Source organism: Trichechus manatus, unplaced genomic scaffold, assembly GCF_000243295.1.
Source record: "Trichechus manatus latirostris isolate Lorelei unplaced genomic scaffold, TriManLat1.0 scaffold00013, whole genome shotgun sequence".
NCBI classification, from domain to species: Eukaryota; Metazoa; Chordata; class Mammalia; order Sirenia; family Trichechidae; genus Trichechus; species Trichechus manatus.
The window spans coordinates 2,092,639-2,109,860 of record NW_004443949.1 but is presented as its reverse complement, the minus strand read 5'-3'; the positions used below and the strand labels follow the sequence as shown (position 1 = coordinate 2,109,860).

General features: G+C 39.5%; 1 protein-coding gene across 3 annotated transcripts in view; it reads right to left on the bottom strand.

Moving 5' to 3' along the window:
• The window catches only part of ABCC4 (ATP binding cassette subfamily C member 4 (PEL blood group)), a 343,233-nt gene that overhangs the window by 36,232 nt on the left and 289,779 nt on the right, over positions 1-17,222 (bottom strand). For all 3 annotated transcript variants that reach the window (XM_023726694.1, XM_023726693.1, XM_004371394.2), the window contains 2 exons: positions 15,693-15,848; positions 2,181-2,270 (listed from right to left, as the gene is read on the bottom strand). In XM_023726694.1, coding sequence (XP_023582462.1) covers positions 2,181-2,270; positions 15,693-15,848 — 246 coding nt within the window. The remainder of the gene's footprint in view (positions 1-2,180; positions 2,271-15,692; positions 15,849-17,222) is intronic.

The window sequence follows — 17,222 nt, the reverse complement described above, 5'->3', positions numbered from 1 at the left end:
TCCAAACCTCCATAAACTTGTTGTCATGAAACTCTATTACTGTGAAATGGTCACAGGTTTTCATCTGCTAGTAGTACTCAGCCCTTTTCCCAAATCCAGATTACAAAAGCAAACACGAGCACTAGAGAAAATTTTAAAAATACAGAAAAGTCAAAAAGTAAAAAAAAAAAAAAAAAAAAAAAAATCACTCATGATTTTATTACCCCCAAGTAAACATTGTTAATATTTTGGCGCCTTTCTTTCTTACATACTGGTTTCAGAACAGGTGTGTGATTAAAAAACTGCTGGAATCATACTATAAATACAACGTTGTATTCTAATTAAAAAAAGATCTACCAATTCTTTTATTGAAAAATATATAATGTCATAAAGAAATAATTCTTAGATGAATACAATGATTGGATAATTTCCCACACTAGGAGATACCATTGAAGTAACGAAGTCAATTTCATAAGCAATACATAGAAACCACTCATTTTATAGTCTGTCCTCATAGAGTATTCATATTTTATTTACAAAAAGCTCCAAATATAGTTAAATATAAATAGATTTTAGTATCATCTACCACTTCCACTACCTCATCATTTTTAGAATTCTGAGAGGCTACTCAATTTTATTTTAAGCTTACTCACTACAGATGAAATAAGTGTAAGTTACAGACAAGTTCTAAGATAGTTACTGGCAGGATTGTCTCCCAATTAACACGTTCTTACTTCTTCACTGACTAAGGAACAATGTGTTTCTAGAGTAATTTTACTCTCTGAGAGCTGATGAAGAGAAATCTCAATCTCTGAGACAAACAGAAAAATAAATGACCAGTAATTCCTGTTCTTTTAAGGTATCTCACAATTTTACTATTCAATTCGCCCCGTGAGCTCAAGGGCAGTGGATTCATCTTCCTTTACCTGGGATGGTTAACTGCTCTCCCCTAGAATTTCACTTTAGACAGACTCACAAACAGTGAAATCAGAGATCAATCATTTCTCAAGCAGAAGACGGTGAAGCAGTCGATCCAGTTTAGGAAACTAAAATCCCCAGAGTTGCTGGAAAGCAGGATGGACGTGTAAAGACCAAGCACTGACGCACCTCCAGAAAAGAAGAATTACTGGCAGGAAATTGTCTGCCCTCCAGTTTTGGTTGCTCATAGCTGAAGCTCACCTATGAAGACTTCAGCGCTATCCCTGGAAGGGCGGCATTCAATGACAAACACACGGATTCAAAACAATAATAATCATGGTGAGGAACGGATTGTGTGATTTGTGAAAAAAATTCTTTTAAAAAAAGGAATAAGCCACACTTCTCTGAAAAGATCAATCAGATGTTCAATACATATTTATTAAGTGCTTACTAAAGTCAAAACACTGAGTGAGCTAGGTCCCAGGAGGGATTAGAAGTCTACGATATGGTTCTCTGTCATTAAGTGGCTTAGAATTAATTTGCAGAATCAGGATGGATACACAAAACAATTACTGTTAAAACATACAAACCAACAGCACTTTAACAGTCAAAATCCTTTTCATGCAAAGGTGAGGAAATTCAAAGAAGAGGTCCAAAGGGAGCCACCCACACAAATGAGAGAAAATCTTCTTGGAACATACATATCCGTACTGAAGCTAGGCAAAAATTCCAAGGTTCTGATACCTGCATTCACTTTGCGGCATTAAAAGTTATAGGTTTGCCAATAAAATAAGCATGATTATATCTAACTATATAATTTACATTTATAAACACTTTCTTACAAAACTTCGAAGTGTTTTGTAAGTATGAGCTCACTGATTTTCTGCGTAGTAATGAAAAACGCTTGTGGTCTTCACTTACTAGACTTCCCTAAGAACAGAGCAATAGAATGAATTTGGCCGGGTGTCTCAGTCACTGGTGGAATCTGAACCCATAAATATAACTCCTAGTTTAGGGCTCTTTTGATGACAAATAAGATAGTGTATCTAGCTGCTCTGGATTCTAAGAAGAAAGTAAAAAGGAAAACCTGAGGCATTTTATTGCAGGTTTTCATCAGCATCAATATGGACATTTTAAGGGCATTCATGTAATCGATGTTCTCCTGGGTGCTGAACAAAGTTAGTTAAACCAATAAGCGCACCTTAATTACCTGCAATGTTGTAAACGTACAAACACATACACTGATGCGAACAAATTAAAGACAATGACATTTTATAAATTACCTCATTTAAAGCATTCCACAGTTCCTCGTCCGTGTGCTCATCAAAGGGATCCAGATTTTTTCTCATTGTTCCAGTGAATAACACAGGTTCCTAAATGTTCCAGAACAGTTCACGTTATTATCATGGCCTCTTCTCATTGTTTTTTTTTTTTTTCCCAATGTTACTTTTCAGAATAGAATTAAAATACAAGAACTCAAATGCACTATCATCATTAATTATAAGGTTATAAATGCTTTGTTTACAAAACCACTGCTCTATTAATTTTCCACTGGACAAAGTCAGCTTCAAAATATCTTCCAGACCACTGAACACTAATAAAAGAAACTGTTAAAGTGTGCCTTCTAAAGAAGAAACCGAAGAAGAAAAAGAAAGGTTTGATTTTTTAAAAAATGCCTTCCTAGCAGTCTCTGTTTAAACAGGAAAAACGAGGATATAATCATTTGAGGAATTTTACTTCAAGAGAGCTATATAGAAATGGTCAATTCTGGTTGGATGCTGGAAAATACCAACAGCAGGATTAGTTGAAGCTGCATCTCAAAGACTAACTGTTACATATGTTCACATTTGTACTGCAGAATCCCTGGGTGGGGCAAAAGGTTTGCTCTTGACTCCTAACCCAAAGGTTTGTGGTTTTAACCCGCCCAGTGGCACCGCGGAAGAAAGGTCTGGTGATCTGCTTCCCTGAAGATTACAATTACAAAAACCCTATGGAGCAATTCTACTCTGTAACCCTGAAGAATAAATTAGGATATTTTCTCTATTGGTAAAACTGACTTCCGGGATTGGGAATCTCTCCACATGTGCAAATGGGACGTTGTGTTCTTTGTCCTCACAGGAGGTGAACTAGTGGAGCCAGGGGCATTTCTATTCATGAAGAGACTGCCTCTGATTTTTCATCAGTTAATATCCACATTATTTTCTCTTTGCATCAGGGTTACACACCTCACAGAACCTCGTTATTAACCACAAGGGCAGGATAACCTGAAACTCATTGTGAAGAGGGTCATAATAAGATTATTTTAATTTAAATGGCTCATCCTAGTCATCTGCTGCAGGAGGAGCTGACAAATTAAATTACTCGTGAAATATATACCTCCTCCTGGGCTCTAAGAAATAATTTTGAACATAATCTTATACATGCCCTGTAAAAGTCTTCTTCTGGAATGTTCTAGAAAGCCAGGCCACAAGGATCTAGGCAGCAGCAAAGAGCCCAGCTGTCTACTGTCAATAAAAGTGGCAGGACAATGCAATGCTGACATGGGAACGAAAGATCTGACTCTTCCACAGGTACCCGAGAACCTCTCAAGGGAATCATCAGCCTCAAATCTTGCCTGGCCTTGGAGCTGGAAACCCTGAGAAGAAAGATTAAGAAGGCAGACTTCTCTTTTCTCTAGCCATGAAAAAGAATGTCAATAAATTTAAAGATTGGTGAGGGAGAAATGGATGTAAAAAACAGATGGTGTGTCACCAAAAAATATGCATCCATAAGCAAAATCCAAAAATTAAAGATACTAAAATCAGCACTTCATTTGCACCTTGTTAAGTACCCCGAAAGTGTTGAAAATCACTGGTCAAACGATGCTTCAAAATGATTACAGAATCGAACAGAAAAATCCTGAGAGCCAAATTTAAGGGTTAAAGACTAAACTACTGAATTTTAGACCACAGACTAAATAACCATGGAAGCAATGGTTGAGAAGTCCTTCTCAAAGGAATAACCACCATTCTACTTAGATTCTTCTTTTAAACATTTATCTTACTGTTTGTAATGAATTATCAACTCTAAGATTCCAACAAGCTAGGTAATTTCTCCTCCTTCAGTTGTTATGGAGCCCTGGTGGCGCAGTGGTTTAAGAGCTTGGCTACTAACCAAAAGGTAAACAGAATCCACCAGCCGCTCCTTGGAAATCCTGTGGGGCAGTTCTACTCTGTCCTATAGAGTCCCTATGAGTAGGAGTCAACTCGACGGCAACTGGTTAGTTACACCAGGTTTACAGAAACAATATGGCCAGAGGAGGAGTGGCTGGTACCATCATTCTTCACTCCTCTGATGCTCCTCCCACCGGGCGCTAATCCATGGGCAGTACTCCATTCATATGTCGTCAAAAGTGAGAGGCTCTGTTAGGACTGGTGTTTGAGGAAATAAAGGGGCTGAAAAAGGGCAGGTTAAGGAAATCAGCTTTTAGTCCATTTGGAGAAATGAGAGGTGGTCTCTTTGCTTGGTATTAATGGTAGACCATGTCCCCATCCATCACGACTTATATTACCTGAACTTTTCCCTCTTTAGATTTCTCTCTTAGAGCAAAGTTTTATCTGAAAACAAGTCTAGGGTTTGATGAAGTATCCACCTAGGTTTTCAAAGTACATGCTAGAGTGGTGTTACCTTAACTGATCTATGAAAAATTATTTTCTTTTTAAAGATACACTTTTCTTCCTTTGTTAAGTGATGAGAGGCTTCATAGTATTAGAATATTTGGGAATAGTGGTTTTGATGGTTCAAAAGAAGACACAGAAATATACACTTAAGGCCCAATCACCTATTTCATAAATCAGGGTCCCTATCTGTCACCTTCTACTCTTTGAGAAACTCCTTGAAATGGATGAATCTCCCAAAGACTGGGAAACTGAAGTGGTACTCTAGGCAGAACACAGGCTGTCTACTTCTGAGCCCCTGAAAAATGCCTGCAGCTCCTTTGTCCTGTGATTCAAAGAATGACCTCAAGTCCTCTGCCTTAAAGAGGTTTTGGTAATGATCACCCAATCACTGCTGATTATCACAAAAAGAAAAACTTAAAGTATAAGCGTTTTCCCTTGTAGTAAGGGCTCCCAAAAGGTCAATTCCAAAGGAAATATTAGGCAAATATTATATTTAGCAGTATTAGATAGAAGAAAATAGTTAATAAATAAGAATATTTTCCTTTGTTATGACCTGCCAAACATGCATTTCATAATGAGTAAAATTTCAGTCAAAATGTGTTGAATAAGGAGGATGATTTAATAAAACATTAGCTGATTGAAGCCATATTTTTCTTTAGAACCAGCAGGCAATTTGTTAACAGTGTCTATTTTAATATGTCAATGTGTTTTATACATGGTTTCTACTCATTCTACTTCCAGCTACTTGCCAAACAAGAAACCATTATATTATCTTCAAAAGGTAATAGAAGTGTTCAGAGTAGGGACATACTGCAAGAGCAGATAAGGGTCAAATTAATTATCATTTCTGATAGGTATTATTATTTAAAGTCTCTACCTCCATACAAGGAAGTTAATAAGCTAATAAATAAGTGTTGTAAAAATGTTTGCAGGCAGAACATTTCAGTGCAGAGATTTATGGTAGAATATACAACCTTCATTAAACAGATGTGAAATTTATTAGCTGAAGTATATATTTTTTCTGAAGGCGCACATTTAAACCTCATTTAATAAGAGTTTTGTTTTAACTGCCACAGTTACCTGACATGGTACAGTTGGGAAACAAATGCTTTTGTTCAATGTAATATTTGAGGGGCATTAGTATCAAACCTATTTTTCACTGTGGTTTAAAGTTTATACTTTTAAAAAATTCTTTGTGCCACATTCAGTAGTAATTTTTTCCTTTGTTACTAACATAACTAACACGTTCACATTAGGCGTGTGACCCAAAAATGGCCACTGTGAATCAAAGCATTTAGTGTAGTAAATTGATAATCCCTCAACACAACTGCAAGACTGAAAACTACAGTCTTACTAGACCTTTTGTGTACAATCCTAGAAGACAAGCCTCTCATTATCTCAAAAAGAAACCCTACCCACTAACCTTCAGACACTTAACCGACCTGGGACCAAGACAAAAACTGTGCAAGTGGTTACAAGTTAGCAAGATAAAGCAAAAACACTTTATCCTACTTTTGGGGGGATCCCAAATCAGAAAACTTCCCTCTACTAAAAGTCGTCCTCAGGAGTCACTACTACTGCTGTTTCCTGGTGTGGTGAGAGCTACATTTTCATTTACAAATCCAGAGGACCTGGACTAAGTGTGGTTCATCTCCCAGTTTCAAAAATGAGGGAGTCACCTGAAGTCACTTTAAATCTTGGCTGCCTTCTTTTTTTCTAATCCTGTAGCCTCTGAATGAACCGATCATCATCCATTTTCAGAAGAAAAGAACATTGTTCGCTCACAAAGGAAAAAGAACTTAAGTCCAGTGTAAAGTCCTCTTTAGATACAAAAAGGTCACCAGTTCCAGGGAGCAGTTTCGTGGCTGTAATGAAGACTTCAGTGTGCAGAAACAAAGGCCAGGCCACATTAGGCTGGGATCCAATTGTATTTCTTTACTAGTAACAGCATACCCATCTCTTTCTCTTTTGAGTTTTGTTCTCAAAAAAGAAAAAAAGGAAAGAAACTCAGGTAATAAAAAAGAAGTCTTACACAGACACTGCTCTGGTTAACTGTTTCATTCCACTGAAGAAAACCCAAGGAATAGAAATGCCAAAAATACCTGCCAACCATAGACAAGCCCATAAGATAAACAATAACACCCAAGAGGAACGTACTCCATAGAATAATCAATTACACGAGATCCAAATGCCAATACTGGCCCCAAAGCAAAGATGAGAAGGCAGGAAGGGGTACAACATCAGGACAAAAGGAAATGGGGAGCCCAGGGTGGAAATGGGGAACCCAGGGCGGAAATGGAGAGCGTGCTGACATATTGTGAGGAATGAAACCAAAGTCATGAAACACTTCATGTACAAACTATCAGATGGGAATGTGATTTGCTCTATGAACTTTCACCTGAAGCACAATTAACAACCCCCCCCAAAAAAAACCCAGCAGTAACAACAAAAAAATACCTAGCTTTTGCTTTAACTAAGAAAATATATATTAAATATAAAAGTAAAATGAATCAGTTGAATCATGATAAAGATTACAGCTGTTGATCTGTGCCAACCCTTCAGGTGCTATCATAAATATAGAATTTGAATGGAATTACTCTTCGACTGAAAACATTTTCTTTGCACCAAGAAGAAAGCAAAGCTGTAAAGAAGCACCCAAAAAAGTTTTGAAATCCATTTTTCCAGATCCTTTCAGATAAACCATTCCCCAAATATAATCTCACCCTGGTTTTCTCTCTGGAAGCATATTTAACCGCTCAATCGTGAGCACAAAGGAAGCATACATTTCAGCTACCTCTTCTGTTGAAGGCCAATTATCAGTCCCTGAAATTATTTAAGAAGTGTTTTCGTTTTTTTGTTTGTTTCTAAAATTCTGAACACACATTGAGAAATACCTTCTTAGGAATATGGTCTTTATTTTCTGAAGCTGCACGTCCTGACCAGCTCCTGCCTGTGTAGGTAATCACTTTCTTGCCCCTGTACCTACCCAGTCCTCACTCTTATCCCTTCTCCCCTAATTCTGAATTGCCTGTGGCAGGATCCAGAGTGATGGAGAACCCTAAACCATAAACTTGTCCTCAGAAGAGAGAGGACAAGGTAGCTCGCCACCCAGCCCTAGGATCATAGCTAGGCAAGAAGCCAGGGTAACGCAGGCCTGGCTCACCTAAACCACAGAGCTCAGAGATGGCACTTGGTTTTGCTTTGGCCAAGTCGGCTCTAGACTTCCTAGGTTAATTAGTTCAGAGTATGAACCAAAACCAAACCCTTTACTGTCAAGTCGATTTGGACTCATAGCGACCCAGTAGGACAGAGCCGAACTGCCTCATACGGTTTCCAAGGAGCAGCTGGTGGATTTGAACTGCCGACCTTTCGGTTAGCAGCCAGGTTCTTAACCACTGCACCACTAGGGCTCCAAATCAATATATAGGCGATACATAAGAGCCCTGATGGCGTAAACTGTTAAGCACTCAGCTACTAAATGAAAAGGTTGGTGGTTCGATCCTACCCAGTGGCTCCGCAGAAGAAAGACCTGGTGATCTGCTTCCATAAAGATTACAGCTTCGGGAACCCTATGGGGCAGTTCTATTTGGTCACGTGGGGTCATTATGAGTCGGAATCGACTTGAGGACACTTAACAACAAGAGCAACAGGAGACACATGCACCACTGTTTCCCAGTCATTTTAGGGGGAAAAGGAGGTAAGCTTTCTGCACTTTAGACAAATGCGGTGGAACTTCCCAGTCACCACACCAAGAGACTCTCTCCCGTATCTGCGGCCAGGCAGATGTTATGAAGAGAAAGCATGCTTAGCTCTGGCAAGGTATAATTTTGAGTATCTTCTGCTACATGTGGAGCCCTGGTGGGACAGTGGTTAGGAGCCGAGCCTAAAGGTTGGCAGTTCAAATCCATCAGCTGCTCCTTGGAAACCCTATGGGGCAGTTCTACTCTGTCCTGTAGGGTCACTATGAGTTGGAATAGACTCGACGGCAACGGGTTTGGGTTTTTTTGGTTTCTATTATATGTATTTGCCCATGACGCAAAAGTGACTGAAGCTCTCTTCTGAACTGATCTTAAGTGCTGAGTGTGACTTGAGTTTTTCGGCAAAAATCACAAACAATTCAGTCCTTCAAAACCACTCAACTGTCCAAGTGAGGGATGCAGTACTAAGGGAAATCTCTTTCAACTTTATAGTTATTTACTTTTATTATGTTTTTTAATAATCCTTTTTGAGTGGGGTGGATAGAAAAACAATGGGTTACTTTGAGGGACAGAGTAGCAGGGGTAGGGGTCTGGGGACCATGCTTTCAGGGGACATCTAGGTCAACTGGCATAACAAAGCTTATTAAGAAAATGTTCAGCATCTTACTTTGGTGAGAGGCATCTGGGGTCTTAAATGCTTCCAAGCGGCCATCTAAGATGCATCAATTGGTCCCAACTACCTGGAGTAAAGGAGAATGAAGAACTCCAAAGACACAAGGAAAGTATTAGCCCAAGAGACAGAAAGGGCCACATAAACCAGAGACTTCATCAGCCCGAGACCAGAAGAACTAGACGGTGGCTGGCTACCACCAATGACCGTCCTGACAGGGAACGTAACAGAGAGTCCTGGATGGAGCAGGAGAAAGGTGGGGTGCAGAACTCAAATTCTAGTAAGAAGACCAGACTTAATGGTCTGAAATGAGACTGGAGGAACCCTGGAAAGCATGGCCCTTGGAGACTCTATCAGCCCAGAACTAAAACAATTTCTGAGGCCAACTCTTCAGACAGGGATTGGACTGGACTGTGGGACATAAAGTGATACTCGTGAAGGATGTTCCTCTTAGCTCAAGTAAATACAAGAGACTAAATGGGCAGCTTCTGTCCAGAGGTGAGATGGCAAGGCAGAGAGGGTTAGCAGCTGGTTGAATGGATGTGGGGAAGCAGGGGTGGAAAGGAGGAGTGCGCAGTCACAGTATAGGGAGAGCAATTAGGGTCACACAACAACGTATGTATACATTTTTGTATGGGAGACTAACTTGAAATGTAAACTTCATTTAAACTACAACAATAAACAAATAAATCTTTCAAAAAAAGAAAAACAATGGGTAAAACATCTGATGGCACATCATTCAGTTCATGAAACATTTATTGAAAAAACATATATAAACAGAGAGAGAGACGGGAGTTGAGAGAGAGAGTGTGTCAGACAGTCCTAAGTTCTGATTCTACTACTTAGCTGCAGCTGCTTGACTCGGGAAGTTACTCACCTTCCTGAGCCTCAGTTTCCATCCTGGCAAGTGGGGATACTACTATGCACCCTGCAGGGCTTCTGTGAGAATCAGTAATATAAACGAGGCTCCTTGCATGAGTGCTAACACGCAATAGGGGCCAAGCCAAGCCAAGGAGGATGGGGAAGTGCGGTGTTTTTCAAACTGCAGGCGCAGCCAATGGATCATGAAATCAATTTTGTGGGTTGTGACTGTCATTTTTCTCTCTTCTATAAATGAGAATAGAATGAAATAGAAAATATCAGAGCACAGACTAAGAGCAGTATTGTTCTGTGAAATTTTTGTTTCTTTGTGTATACGTGTTTATGCACACACATGGTGTCACGATGCAATCCAACTGTTACTGTGGATCACAGTCAACCCAGTTTTAAGGTCTTGGTAGAGCTGGTAGAAGCTGAAGATCTGGAGTCAGGACTCTCCCTCAATTTCATCTGAGTCCTGGCTCTGCTGCTTACTAGTCATGTGGGTTCAGCTCTCTGGGCCTCAGTTTTTAAATATGTTAAATGAGGACAATCGAATTGTTGTGTGGATTAAATGAGAGACCATAGGGGAAGTGGCTGAAACATGTGGAGGATTCCACAAATGGTAGGAATTATCATTAATACTCGTGTGACTTGTCAGGGACTGCATCCAGCACGACAGCAACAGAGACAAGAGACATGGCCCCCGTCCTCCAGGAGAGGTAGGAAATAGCAAGGAATGTGGTGAGGGACGAGGAAAAATGTCAGCGGCCTTCGTGGGGGGCTGCAAAGTATTTGTGGGGTATGGAGCAGTGGTAGGGAAAGCTGGTAAGAGCTTGGGCAGGAAGGGAGCCAGAGAACAAGAGGAAAAGTGCTCTTCTCACCTCTTGTTCCTTGCAGACATTAGATTTCCCCATTAGGCGTTCCCCTAGAACTCCTGTTTCTTTATTTTTTCTTCACTATTTACATTTATATAAAAAATTTGGTTTATGTCACAAGCAATAAATATAAAAAAGTCACCAACGACCACAAAGACATAAATCAAAGAGCAAGGTCCTTCCAGAATGTGCTCTCATTTTCACTGAAGTAGCAATAACACCTGAAATACCAGTGCCCCGATCTTTAATAATAATTGTTGCTGTGGCTAGTTGTCGTTGAATCGATTCCAACTCACGGCAACCCCGTGTGTGCAGAGTAGAACTACTCTATAGAGTTTTCCAGGCTGTGACCTTTCGAAAGCAGGTCTGTCTTCCAAGGTGCCTCTGGGTGGGTTTGACTTGCCAAACTTTCGGCTAGTAGATGAGTGCTTAACCATTTGCACCACCCAGGCGACCCTTTAATAATAATGCCTGTGCTGTCGAGTCAATTCTAACTCATAGCGGCCCTACAGGACAGAGTAGAACTGCCTCATGGGGTTTCCAAGGTCGTAATCTTGGAAAACAGACTGCCACAGCTTTCTCGCGAGAAGCAACTGGTAGGTTCGAACCATCAACCTTCTGGTTAGCAGCCAAACACTTAACCACTGTGCCACCAGGCTCCTTTTAATAATAACAATTAAAAAAAAAAATGAACTCAATGCCGTCGAGTCAATTCCAACTCACAGCGACCCTACAGGACAGAGTAGACTCATCCAAATGGCTGGTGGATTTGAACTGTTGACTTTTTGGTTAGCAGCTGGGGTCTTAACCACTGTGCCACCAGGGTTTCCACAATAATAACAGGTACTATTTATTGAGCACTCCTAAGAACTAGGCAGTTAAAAAAAAAAAAAAATTGCCATCAAATCGATTCCAACTCATAGCGACCCTGGAGGACAGAGAAGAACTGCCCTAAAGGGTTTCCAAGGATTCGAACTGCTGACCTTTTGGTTAGCAGCTGAGCTCTTAACCACCGCGCCACCAGGGCTCCGAGAACCAGGCACTGACCACAAGTATTTTCTCATCCAATAAATCCTCACAACAAACCTGTCAGGTAGTTATTACTATTCCTGGTTTAAAGACAAGGAACCTGAAGCTGGTAGGCCAGTGATGTCCTCAAGGTCACAAACTCGCACGTGCAGAGCCAGAATAAAAATCTGGGTTGTGCTGACTCTCAGAGTCCATGCTTCTACAGATTCTATCCTGTGCTACATCCAGAACAGTTTCCTGGGACCCTTTCTCTGCTGCACAGTCTCTCCAGACTATGTTTTTATCACCCAACACTGCACCTTGGAGACAAAGGCCTATAAAGTGAAAAAAATAAAGGTTCTGTGTTTACAGTGGTTGGCGATCATTATCTGCATGGATACAAAGCTTAGCCCTGTTTTGTAAGCACCATCTCTGGAGGATATACATAGAGCATGCTCACAAGCAGGGTGGCAACTTATGGAACAGCACCAAAACCCGGTGATGTCAAGGTATATTTAGTCTTTGCTCAGATGTGCTTCCAAAACATCACCAGCAGAGCCAAGAATCATCTAACGTTATTTCTTTATTTAGAATTCTTTTATGTACACGTGCAAACACTTCTTATTAAGAGGCATTAAAAGTAACGCAGGACATGTTTCTAGATCCTTTTATCCAAGAATATGAAAGTGCTTTACGGACACACCCATAATCTCTGCTAAGTAAATCTCATTAGGCCCATTTCAGAGATGGGTACACCAGAAATATATACAACTTGGGAGCTGAAAGTCATACCTCAACTGTAACCACTAGGTCATATTTCCAATAGCCACAGGGAATATTTAATACAGGGACTGCAGGTGCTGAAAATTCTTCCTATTTTTCCTGAAAAGGATATCTTGACTTCAAAATTACTTAAGACTAATTTCAATTACTTTAGAGGTTAGTGGTAGATAGCAATAGCTGCGCTTGGTCATAAAGTCCACCTTCTCCTTCAGGCATGTAAGAGCTCTTCATATCCACATTCCCAGAGGCACACTTATTTGCCTGGCTCTCTCTGTCCTGTCTCTTTGCCGAGTTTCTCATCTCAAGTGTGTATGTTTAAGTATTCTGTGTATATGTGTATTATAGGTGTGTATTCTGCATATGTGCATTATATGTGTGTATTCTGTGTATATGTGTATATTCTGTGTACATGTGTATTATAGGTGTGTACTCTGCATATATGTGTATCGTGTGTAGTCTGTGTATATGTGTATTACGTGTGTAGTCTGTGTATATGTGTATTATGTGCATTCTGTGTGTGTGTACTCTGTGTATTATGTGTATTCTGTGTATTGCATGTGCATTCTGTGTATGTGCGCATTACATGTGTATACGTGTATTATATGTGTATATTCTGTGCATACATGTATTATATGTGTATTCTGTGTATGTGTATTATATGTGTATATTCTGTGCATACATGTATTATATGTGTATTCTGTGTATGTGTATTATATGTGTATATTCTGTGCATACATGTATTGTGTATTCTGTGTATATGCGTATTATGTGTGTATTCTGTGTATATTATGTGCATTCTGTGTACATGTGTATTCCATGTACATGTGTATTCTGTGTATTGTGTACATATGTATTCCGTGTATATGTGTATTCCATGTATTCTGTATACATGTGTATTCCGTGTACATGTGTATTCCACGTATATGTGTATTCCGTGTACACGTGTATTCCGTGTACACGTGTATTCCGTGTATTCGGTGTACATGTGTATTCCGTGTACACGTGTATTCCGTGTACACGTGTATTCCGTGTACATGTGTATTCTGTGTATATGTGTATTCCGTGTACATATGTATTCCATGTACATGTGTTCTGTGTATTCCGTGTACACGCGTATTCCGTGTACACGTGTATTCCATGTACACGTGTATTCCGTGTATCCTGTGTATTCCATGTACATGTGTATATGTGTATTCTGTGTATTCTGTGTACATGTGTATTCTGTGTACATGTGTATTCTGTGTACGTGTATTCTGTGTACGTGTATGTGTGTATTCTGTGTACATGTGTATTCTGTGTATATGTGTATTCTGTGTACACGTGTATTCCATGTATATGTATATTCTGTGTATATCTGTATTCTGTGTATTCCGTGTATATGCGTATTCTGTGTACACATGTATTCCGTGTATATGTATATTCTGTGTATGTGTATTCTGTGTACACGTGTATTCCGTGTATATGTGTATTCTGTGTATTCTGTGTATATGTATATTTTGTGTATGTGTACTCTGTGTATTCTGTGTATATGTATATTCTGTGTATTCTGTGTACATGTGTATTCCGTGTATATGTATATTCTGTGTATATCTGTATTCTGTGTATATGTGTATTCTGTGTATATGTGTACTCTGTGTATTCTGTGTATTCCGTGTATATGTATATTCTGTGTATATCTGTATTCTGTGTATTCTGTGTATATGTATATTCTGTGTATGTGTACTCTGTGTATTCCGTGTATATGTATATTCTGTGTATATCTGTATTCTGTGTATTCTGTGTATATGTATATTCTGTGTATGTGTACTCTGTGTATTCCGTGTATATGTATATTCTGTGTATATCTGTATTCTATGTATTCTGTGTATATGTGTATTCTGTGTATATGTGTACTGCATGTGCATGTGTGTGTTCCTCAGCTCCCCTTGATGGCCAGATGAATGTTGAGCATAAAATACCCTAAAATTAATAACACAAAAGAAGCAGGTGTGGAGTTCAATGTGCGTAACTGTCAGAGCAGATGTCAGGATGGAAGATGAGAGGCCGTCACTTCCTGTCTGGTGGTGGCCAAGACCCCACGTCTGCAAGCTGCAGCCCATTAAGGGTTGGGTCTCTCTTGCCCATGGCTATCTACCTGGAGAACAGTAAACGCTCAATAAATATTTTCTAAATTTATGTCGAATGGATGGACTTCATGGAATGATAGGCACTTCTATTGTGTATATAATCTAGTTTCTAGAACACTCCCTGCCTTTTAAGTCATACTTCTATCAAGAAGCAGAATAAAAACATAAAATCTGAGCCCAGATGATGAGATTCCTGATTCAGCCCTTCCCCATCATAAAAAACAAAAACAAAAACAAAAACCAAAAAACCGCTGCTGCCCAGCCGATTTCAACTCACAGTGACCTTACAGGACAGAGTGGAACTGCCCCATAGGGTTTCCAAGGAGTGGCTGGAGGATTTGAACTGCAAACCTTTTGGTTGGCAGCTGAGTGCTTAACCACTGCACGACCAGGGCTCCTTCCTCACCATAGCAACCACTTCCTGCATCTTCGTGTAGCACTCCACGCACATGGACACATTTAGTTCTCCCAACACTTCTAGGAGCAGGCACCACTGCCTGACTTGTAAGGGTGAGAGAATGAAGGTGCAGAGAGGCAGGATTCCTGGTCTTCTGCTCTTACCCACTATTCTGTACGGCCTCCCTGGTTAAAGTCATTTACTAAAGGCTAGATTCTAACAGTCTCCACAAAGCATTAATAAGCTCGGTAATAATTCTCACCACCCCATGGTTTCACAAAAAGCCCTCCATAGAGATAATCACCTTTGAAAAGGTAGCTTGATTTCCTAAAGCAAAATTCCATCATTAAGATCTATGCTTCCCTACAGAAAGCTTTCACGTGCTAAGAAAACTTTGTCATTCTGAGCTTGGAATTAAGTGGTTATCAGTGGATAAAACTGTGGCACCTGGGGAAGTTTGAGTCTAGAAATCTATCTGGCTAAGTTATTATGAAATCTCTCACACATACACACCCGAACACAAATGAACAAATAAAACCTGGTATTTGGTAAAAACACTTGCTGAAAACACCTGCTGTTAAAAATATGAGCTTTTGGAGGGAAAGGATCAACCCTTTGATCCAATAAAAAGAAAAAAAAAAAAGCCAATAAAATCCAAAGCAATTAAACTTAGGTGCCCTTATAAAAGGCACACGTGAGGACGCTCTGACTTACTTACCTGAGGTATGATTGACATTTTCTTCCTTAAATCATGAAGTCCAATTTCGGTTGTCAAGATCTTATCAATCCAAATTCTACCTTCAGGTTCTGACAATCTAAAAAGGGCTGAAATAAGGGAACTTTTGCCAGCTCCTGTTCTTCCCACAATTCCAACCTACAAAGAGATCCAGCAAGAGGGATTAAAAAATCACATCAAGCAACAAACCTAAAAGTAAACTTTGGTTTTTGAAGATGAATTAAGGGAGTTTTATATCGAGTACATTGTCTAAGAGTATGTCAGTCTCGGTACTGCTGACATTTTGTGGTGCTGACGTTTGCTTTGTTCTTCTTACTCTCCTGTGCTGAGTTACTTTTGTTTGTGGATTTTTTTTTCACTTCTTTTGTTTCTGTAGGTTTTGTTTTTGCTGAGACTTTATGTTTTTCCTCTTTATTTTTAGGAGTTATGTTTGTTAACTTTCTTTGTGGTTACCCTGAATTTTACCCTTATCTTTCTAAGTTTGAAGCAGTCTATCATTACTTGGTATCGCTTTGCCTTCCTCTCCATTAGAAGGTTCTATACCTACACCGTTTATTCCCTCTTTTATTGTTTTGATGTTGTTGTCATTTACTGATTAACGGCTCTAAGTCCCTGTAGTATTTCTTTTGGTTTTGGATAGTCCTCGACAGTTCATTTCCTAGATTGGTATCTGGCTGGTACGATCCTGTGTCCTAGAGTCTGCCTGTGAGATGAAGTTGTTTGTTCTCAGATCGAAGAACTCCCTTTAAAATAATTCTTGTTAAGTTTGATTTGGCTTTTACATATTCCCTGAATTTCTGTTTATATGAAAATGACCTAATTTCACCATCATATTTGAACAAGAGTTTTGCAGGATGTATTATTCTTGGCTGACAATTTTTTTTCTTTCAAGATTTTATATATGTCATCCCATTGCCTTCTTGTCTGCATGGTTTCTGCCAAATAATCTGAGCTTAGTCTTATTGTTTCTCCTCTGTATGTGACTTCTTGTTTTTTCACGAGCTCCTCTCAGGATTCTTTGTCTGTCTTTGGTTTTGGTGAGTTTGATTATGATATGCCTTGGTGATTTTCTTTTGGGGTCTATCCTACGTGGGGTTCGTTGAGCTTCTTGGATGGCCAGCTTTTCATCTTTCATGATGTTGGGGAAGTTTTCTGTCAGCAGTTCTTCAATGATCCCCTCTGTGTTTTCTGTTTTCTCCCCCTGTTCTGGAACTCCAATCACTTGAAAATTTTTGCTTTTGATTGTATCCCACATAACTCTCAGGGTCTCTTCATTTTTCTTTGTTCTTTTTTCCGAGTTTTCCTCAAACAGAGTTGTATCCAAGTGTTTGTCTTCAATTCCATTGATCCTGTCTTCCACCATTTCAAATCTGCTTCTCAGGCCTTCTATGACATCATCCGTTTCTGAAATCTTTTTGTTTATCTTTTGGATTTCTAATTGTTGTTTTTGTATAATTTCTAGTTGTGAATTTATTTTGGCATTTTGTTCCTGCATTATTTTCCTGAATTCTT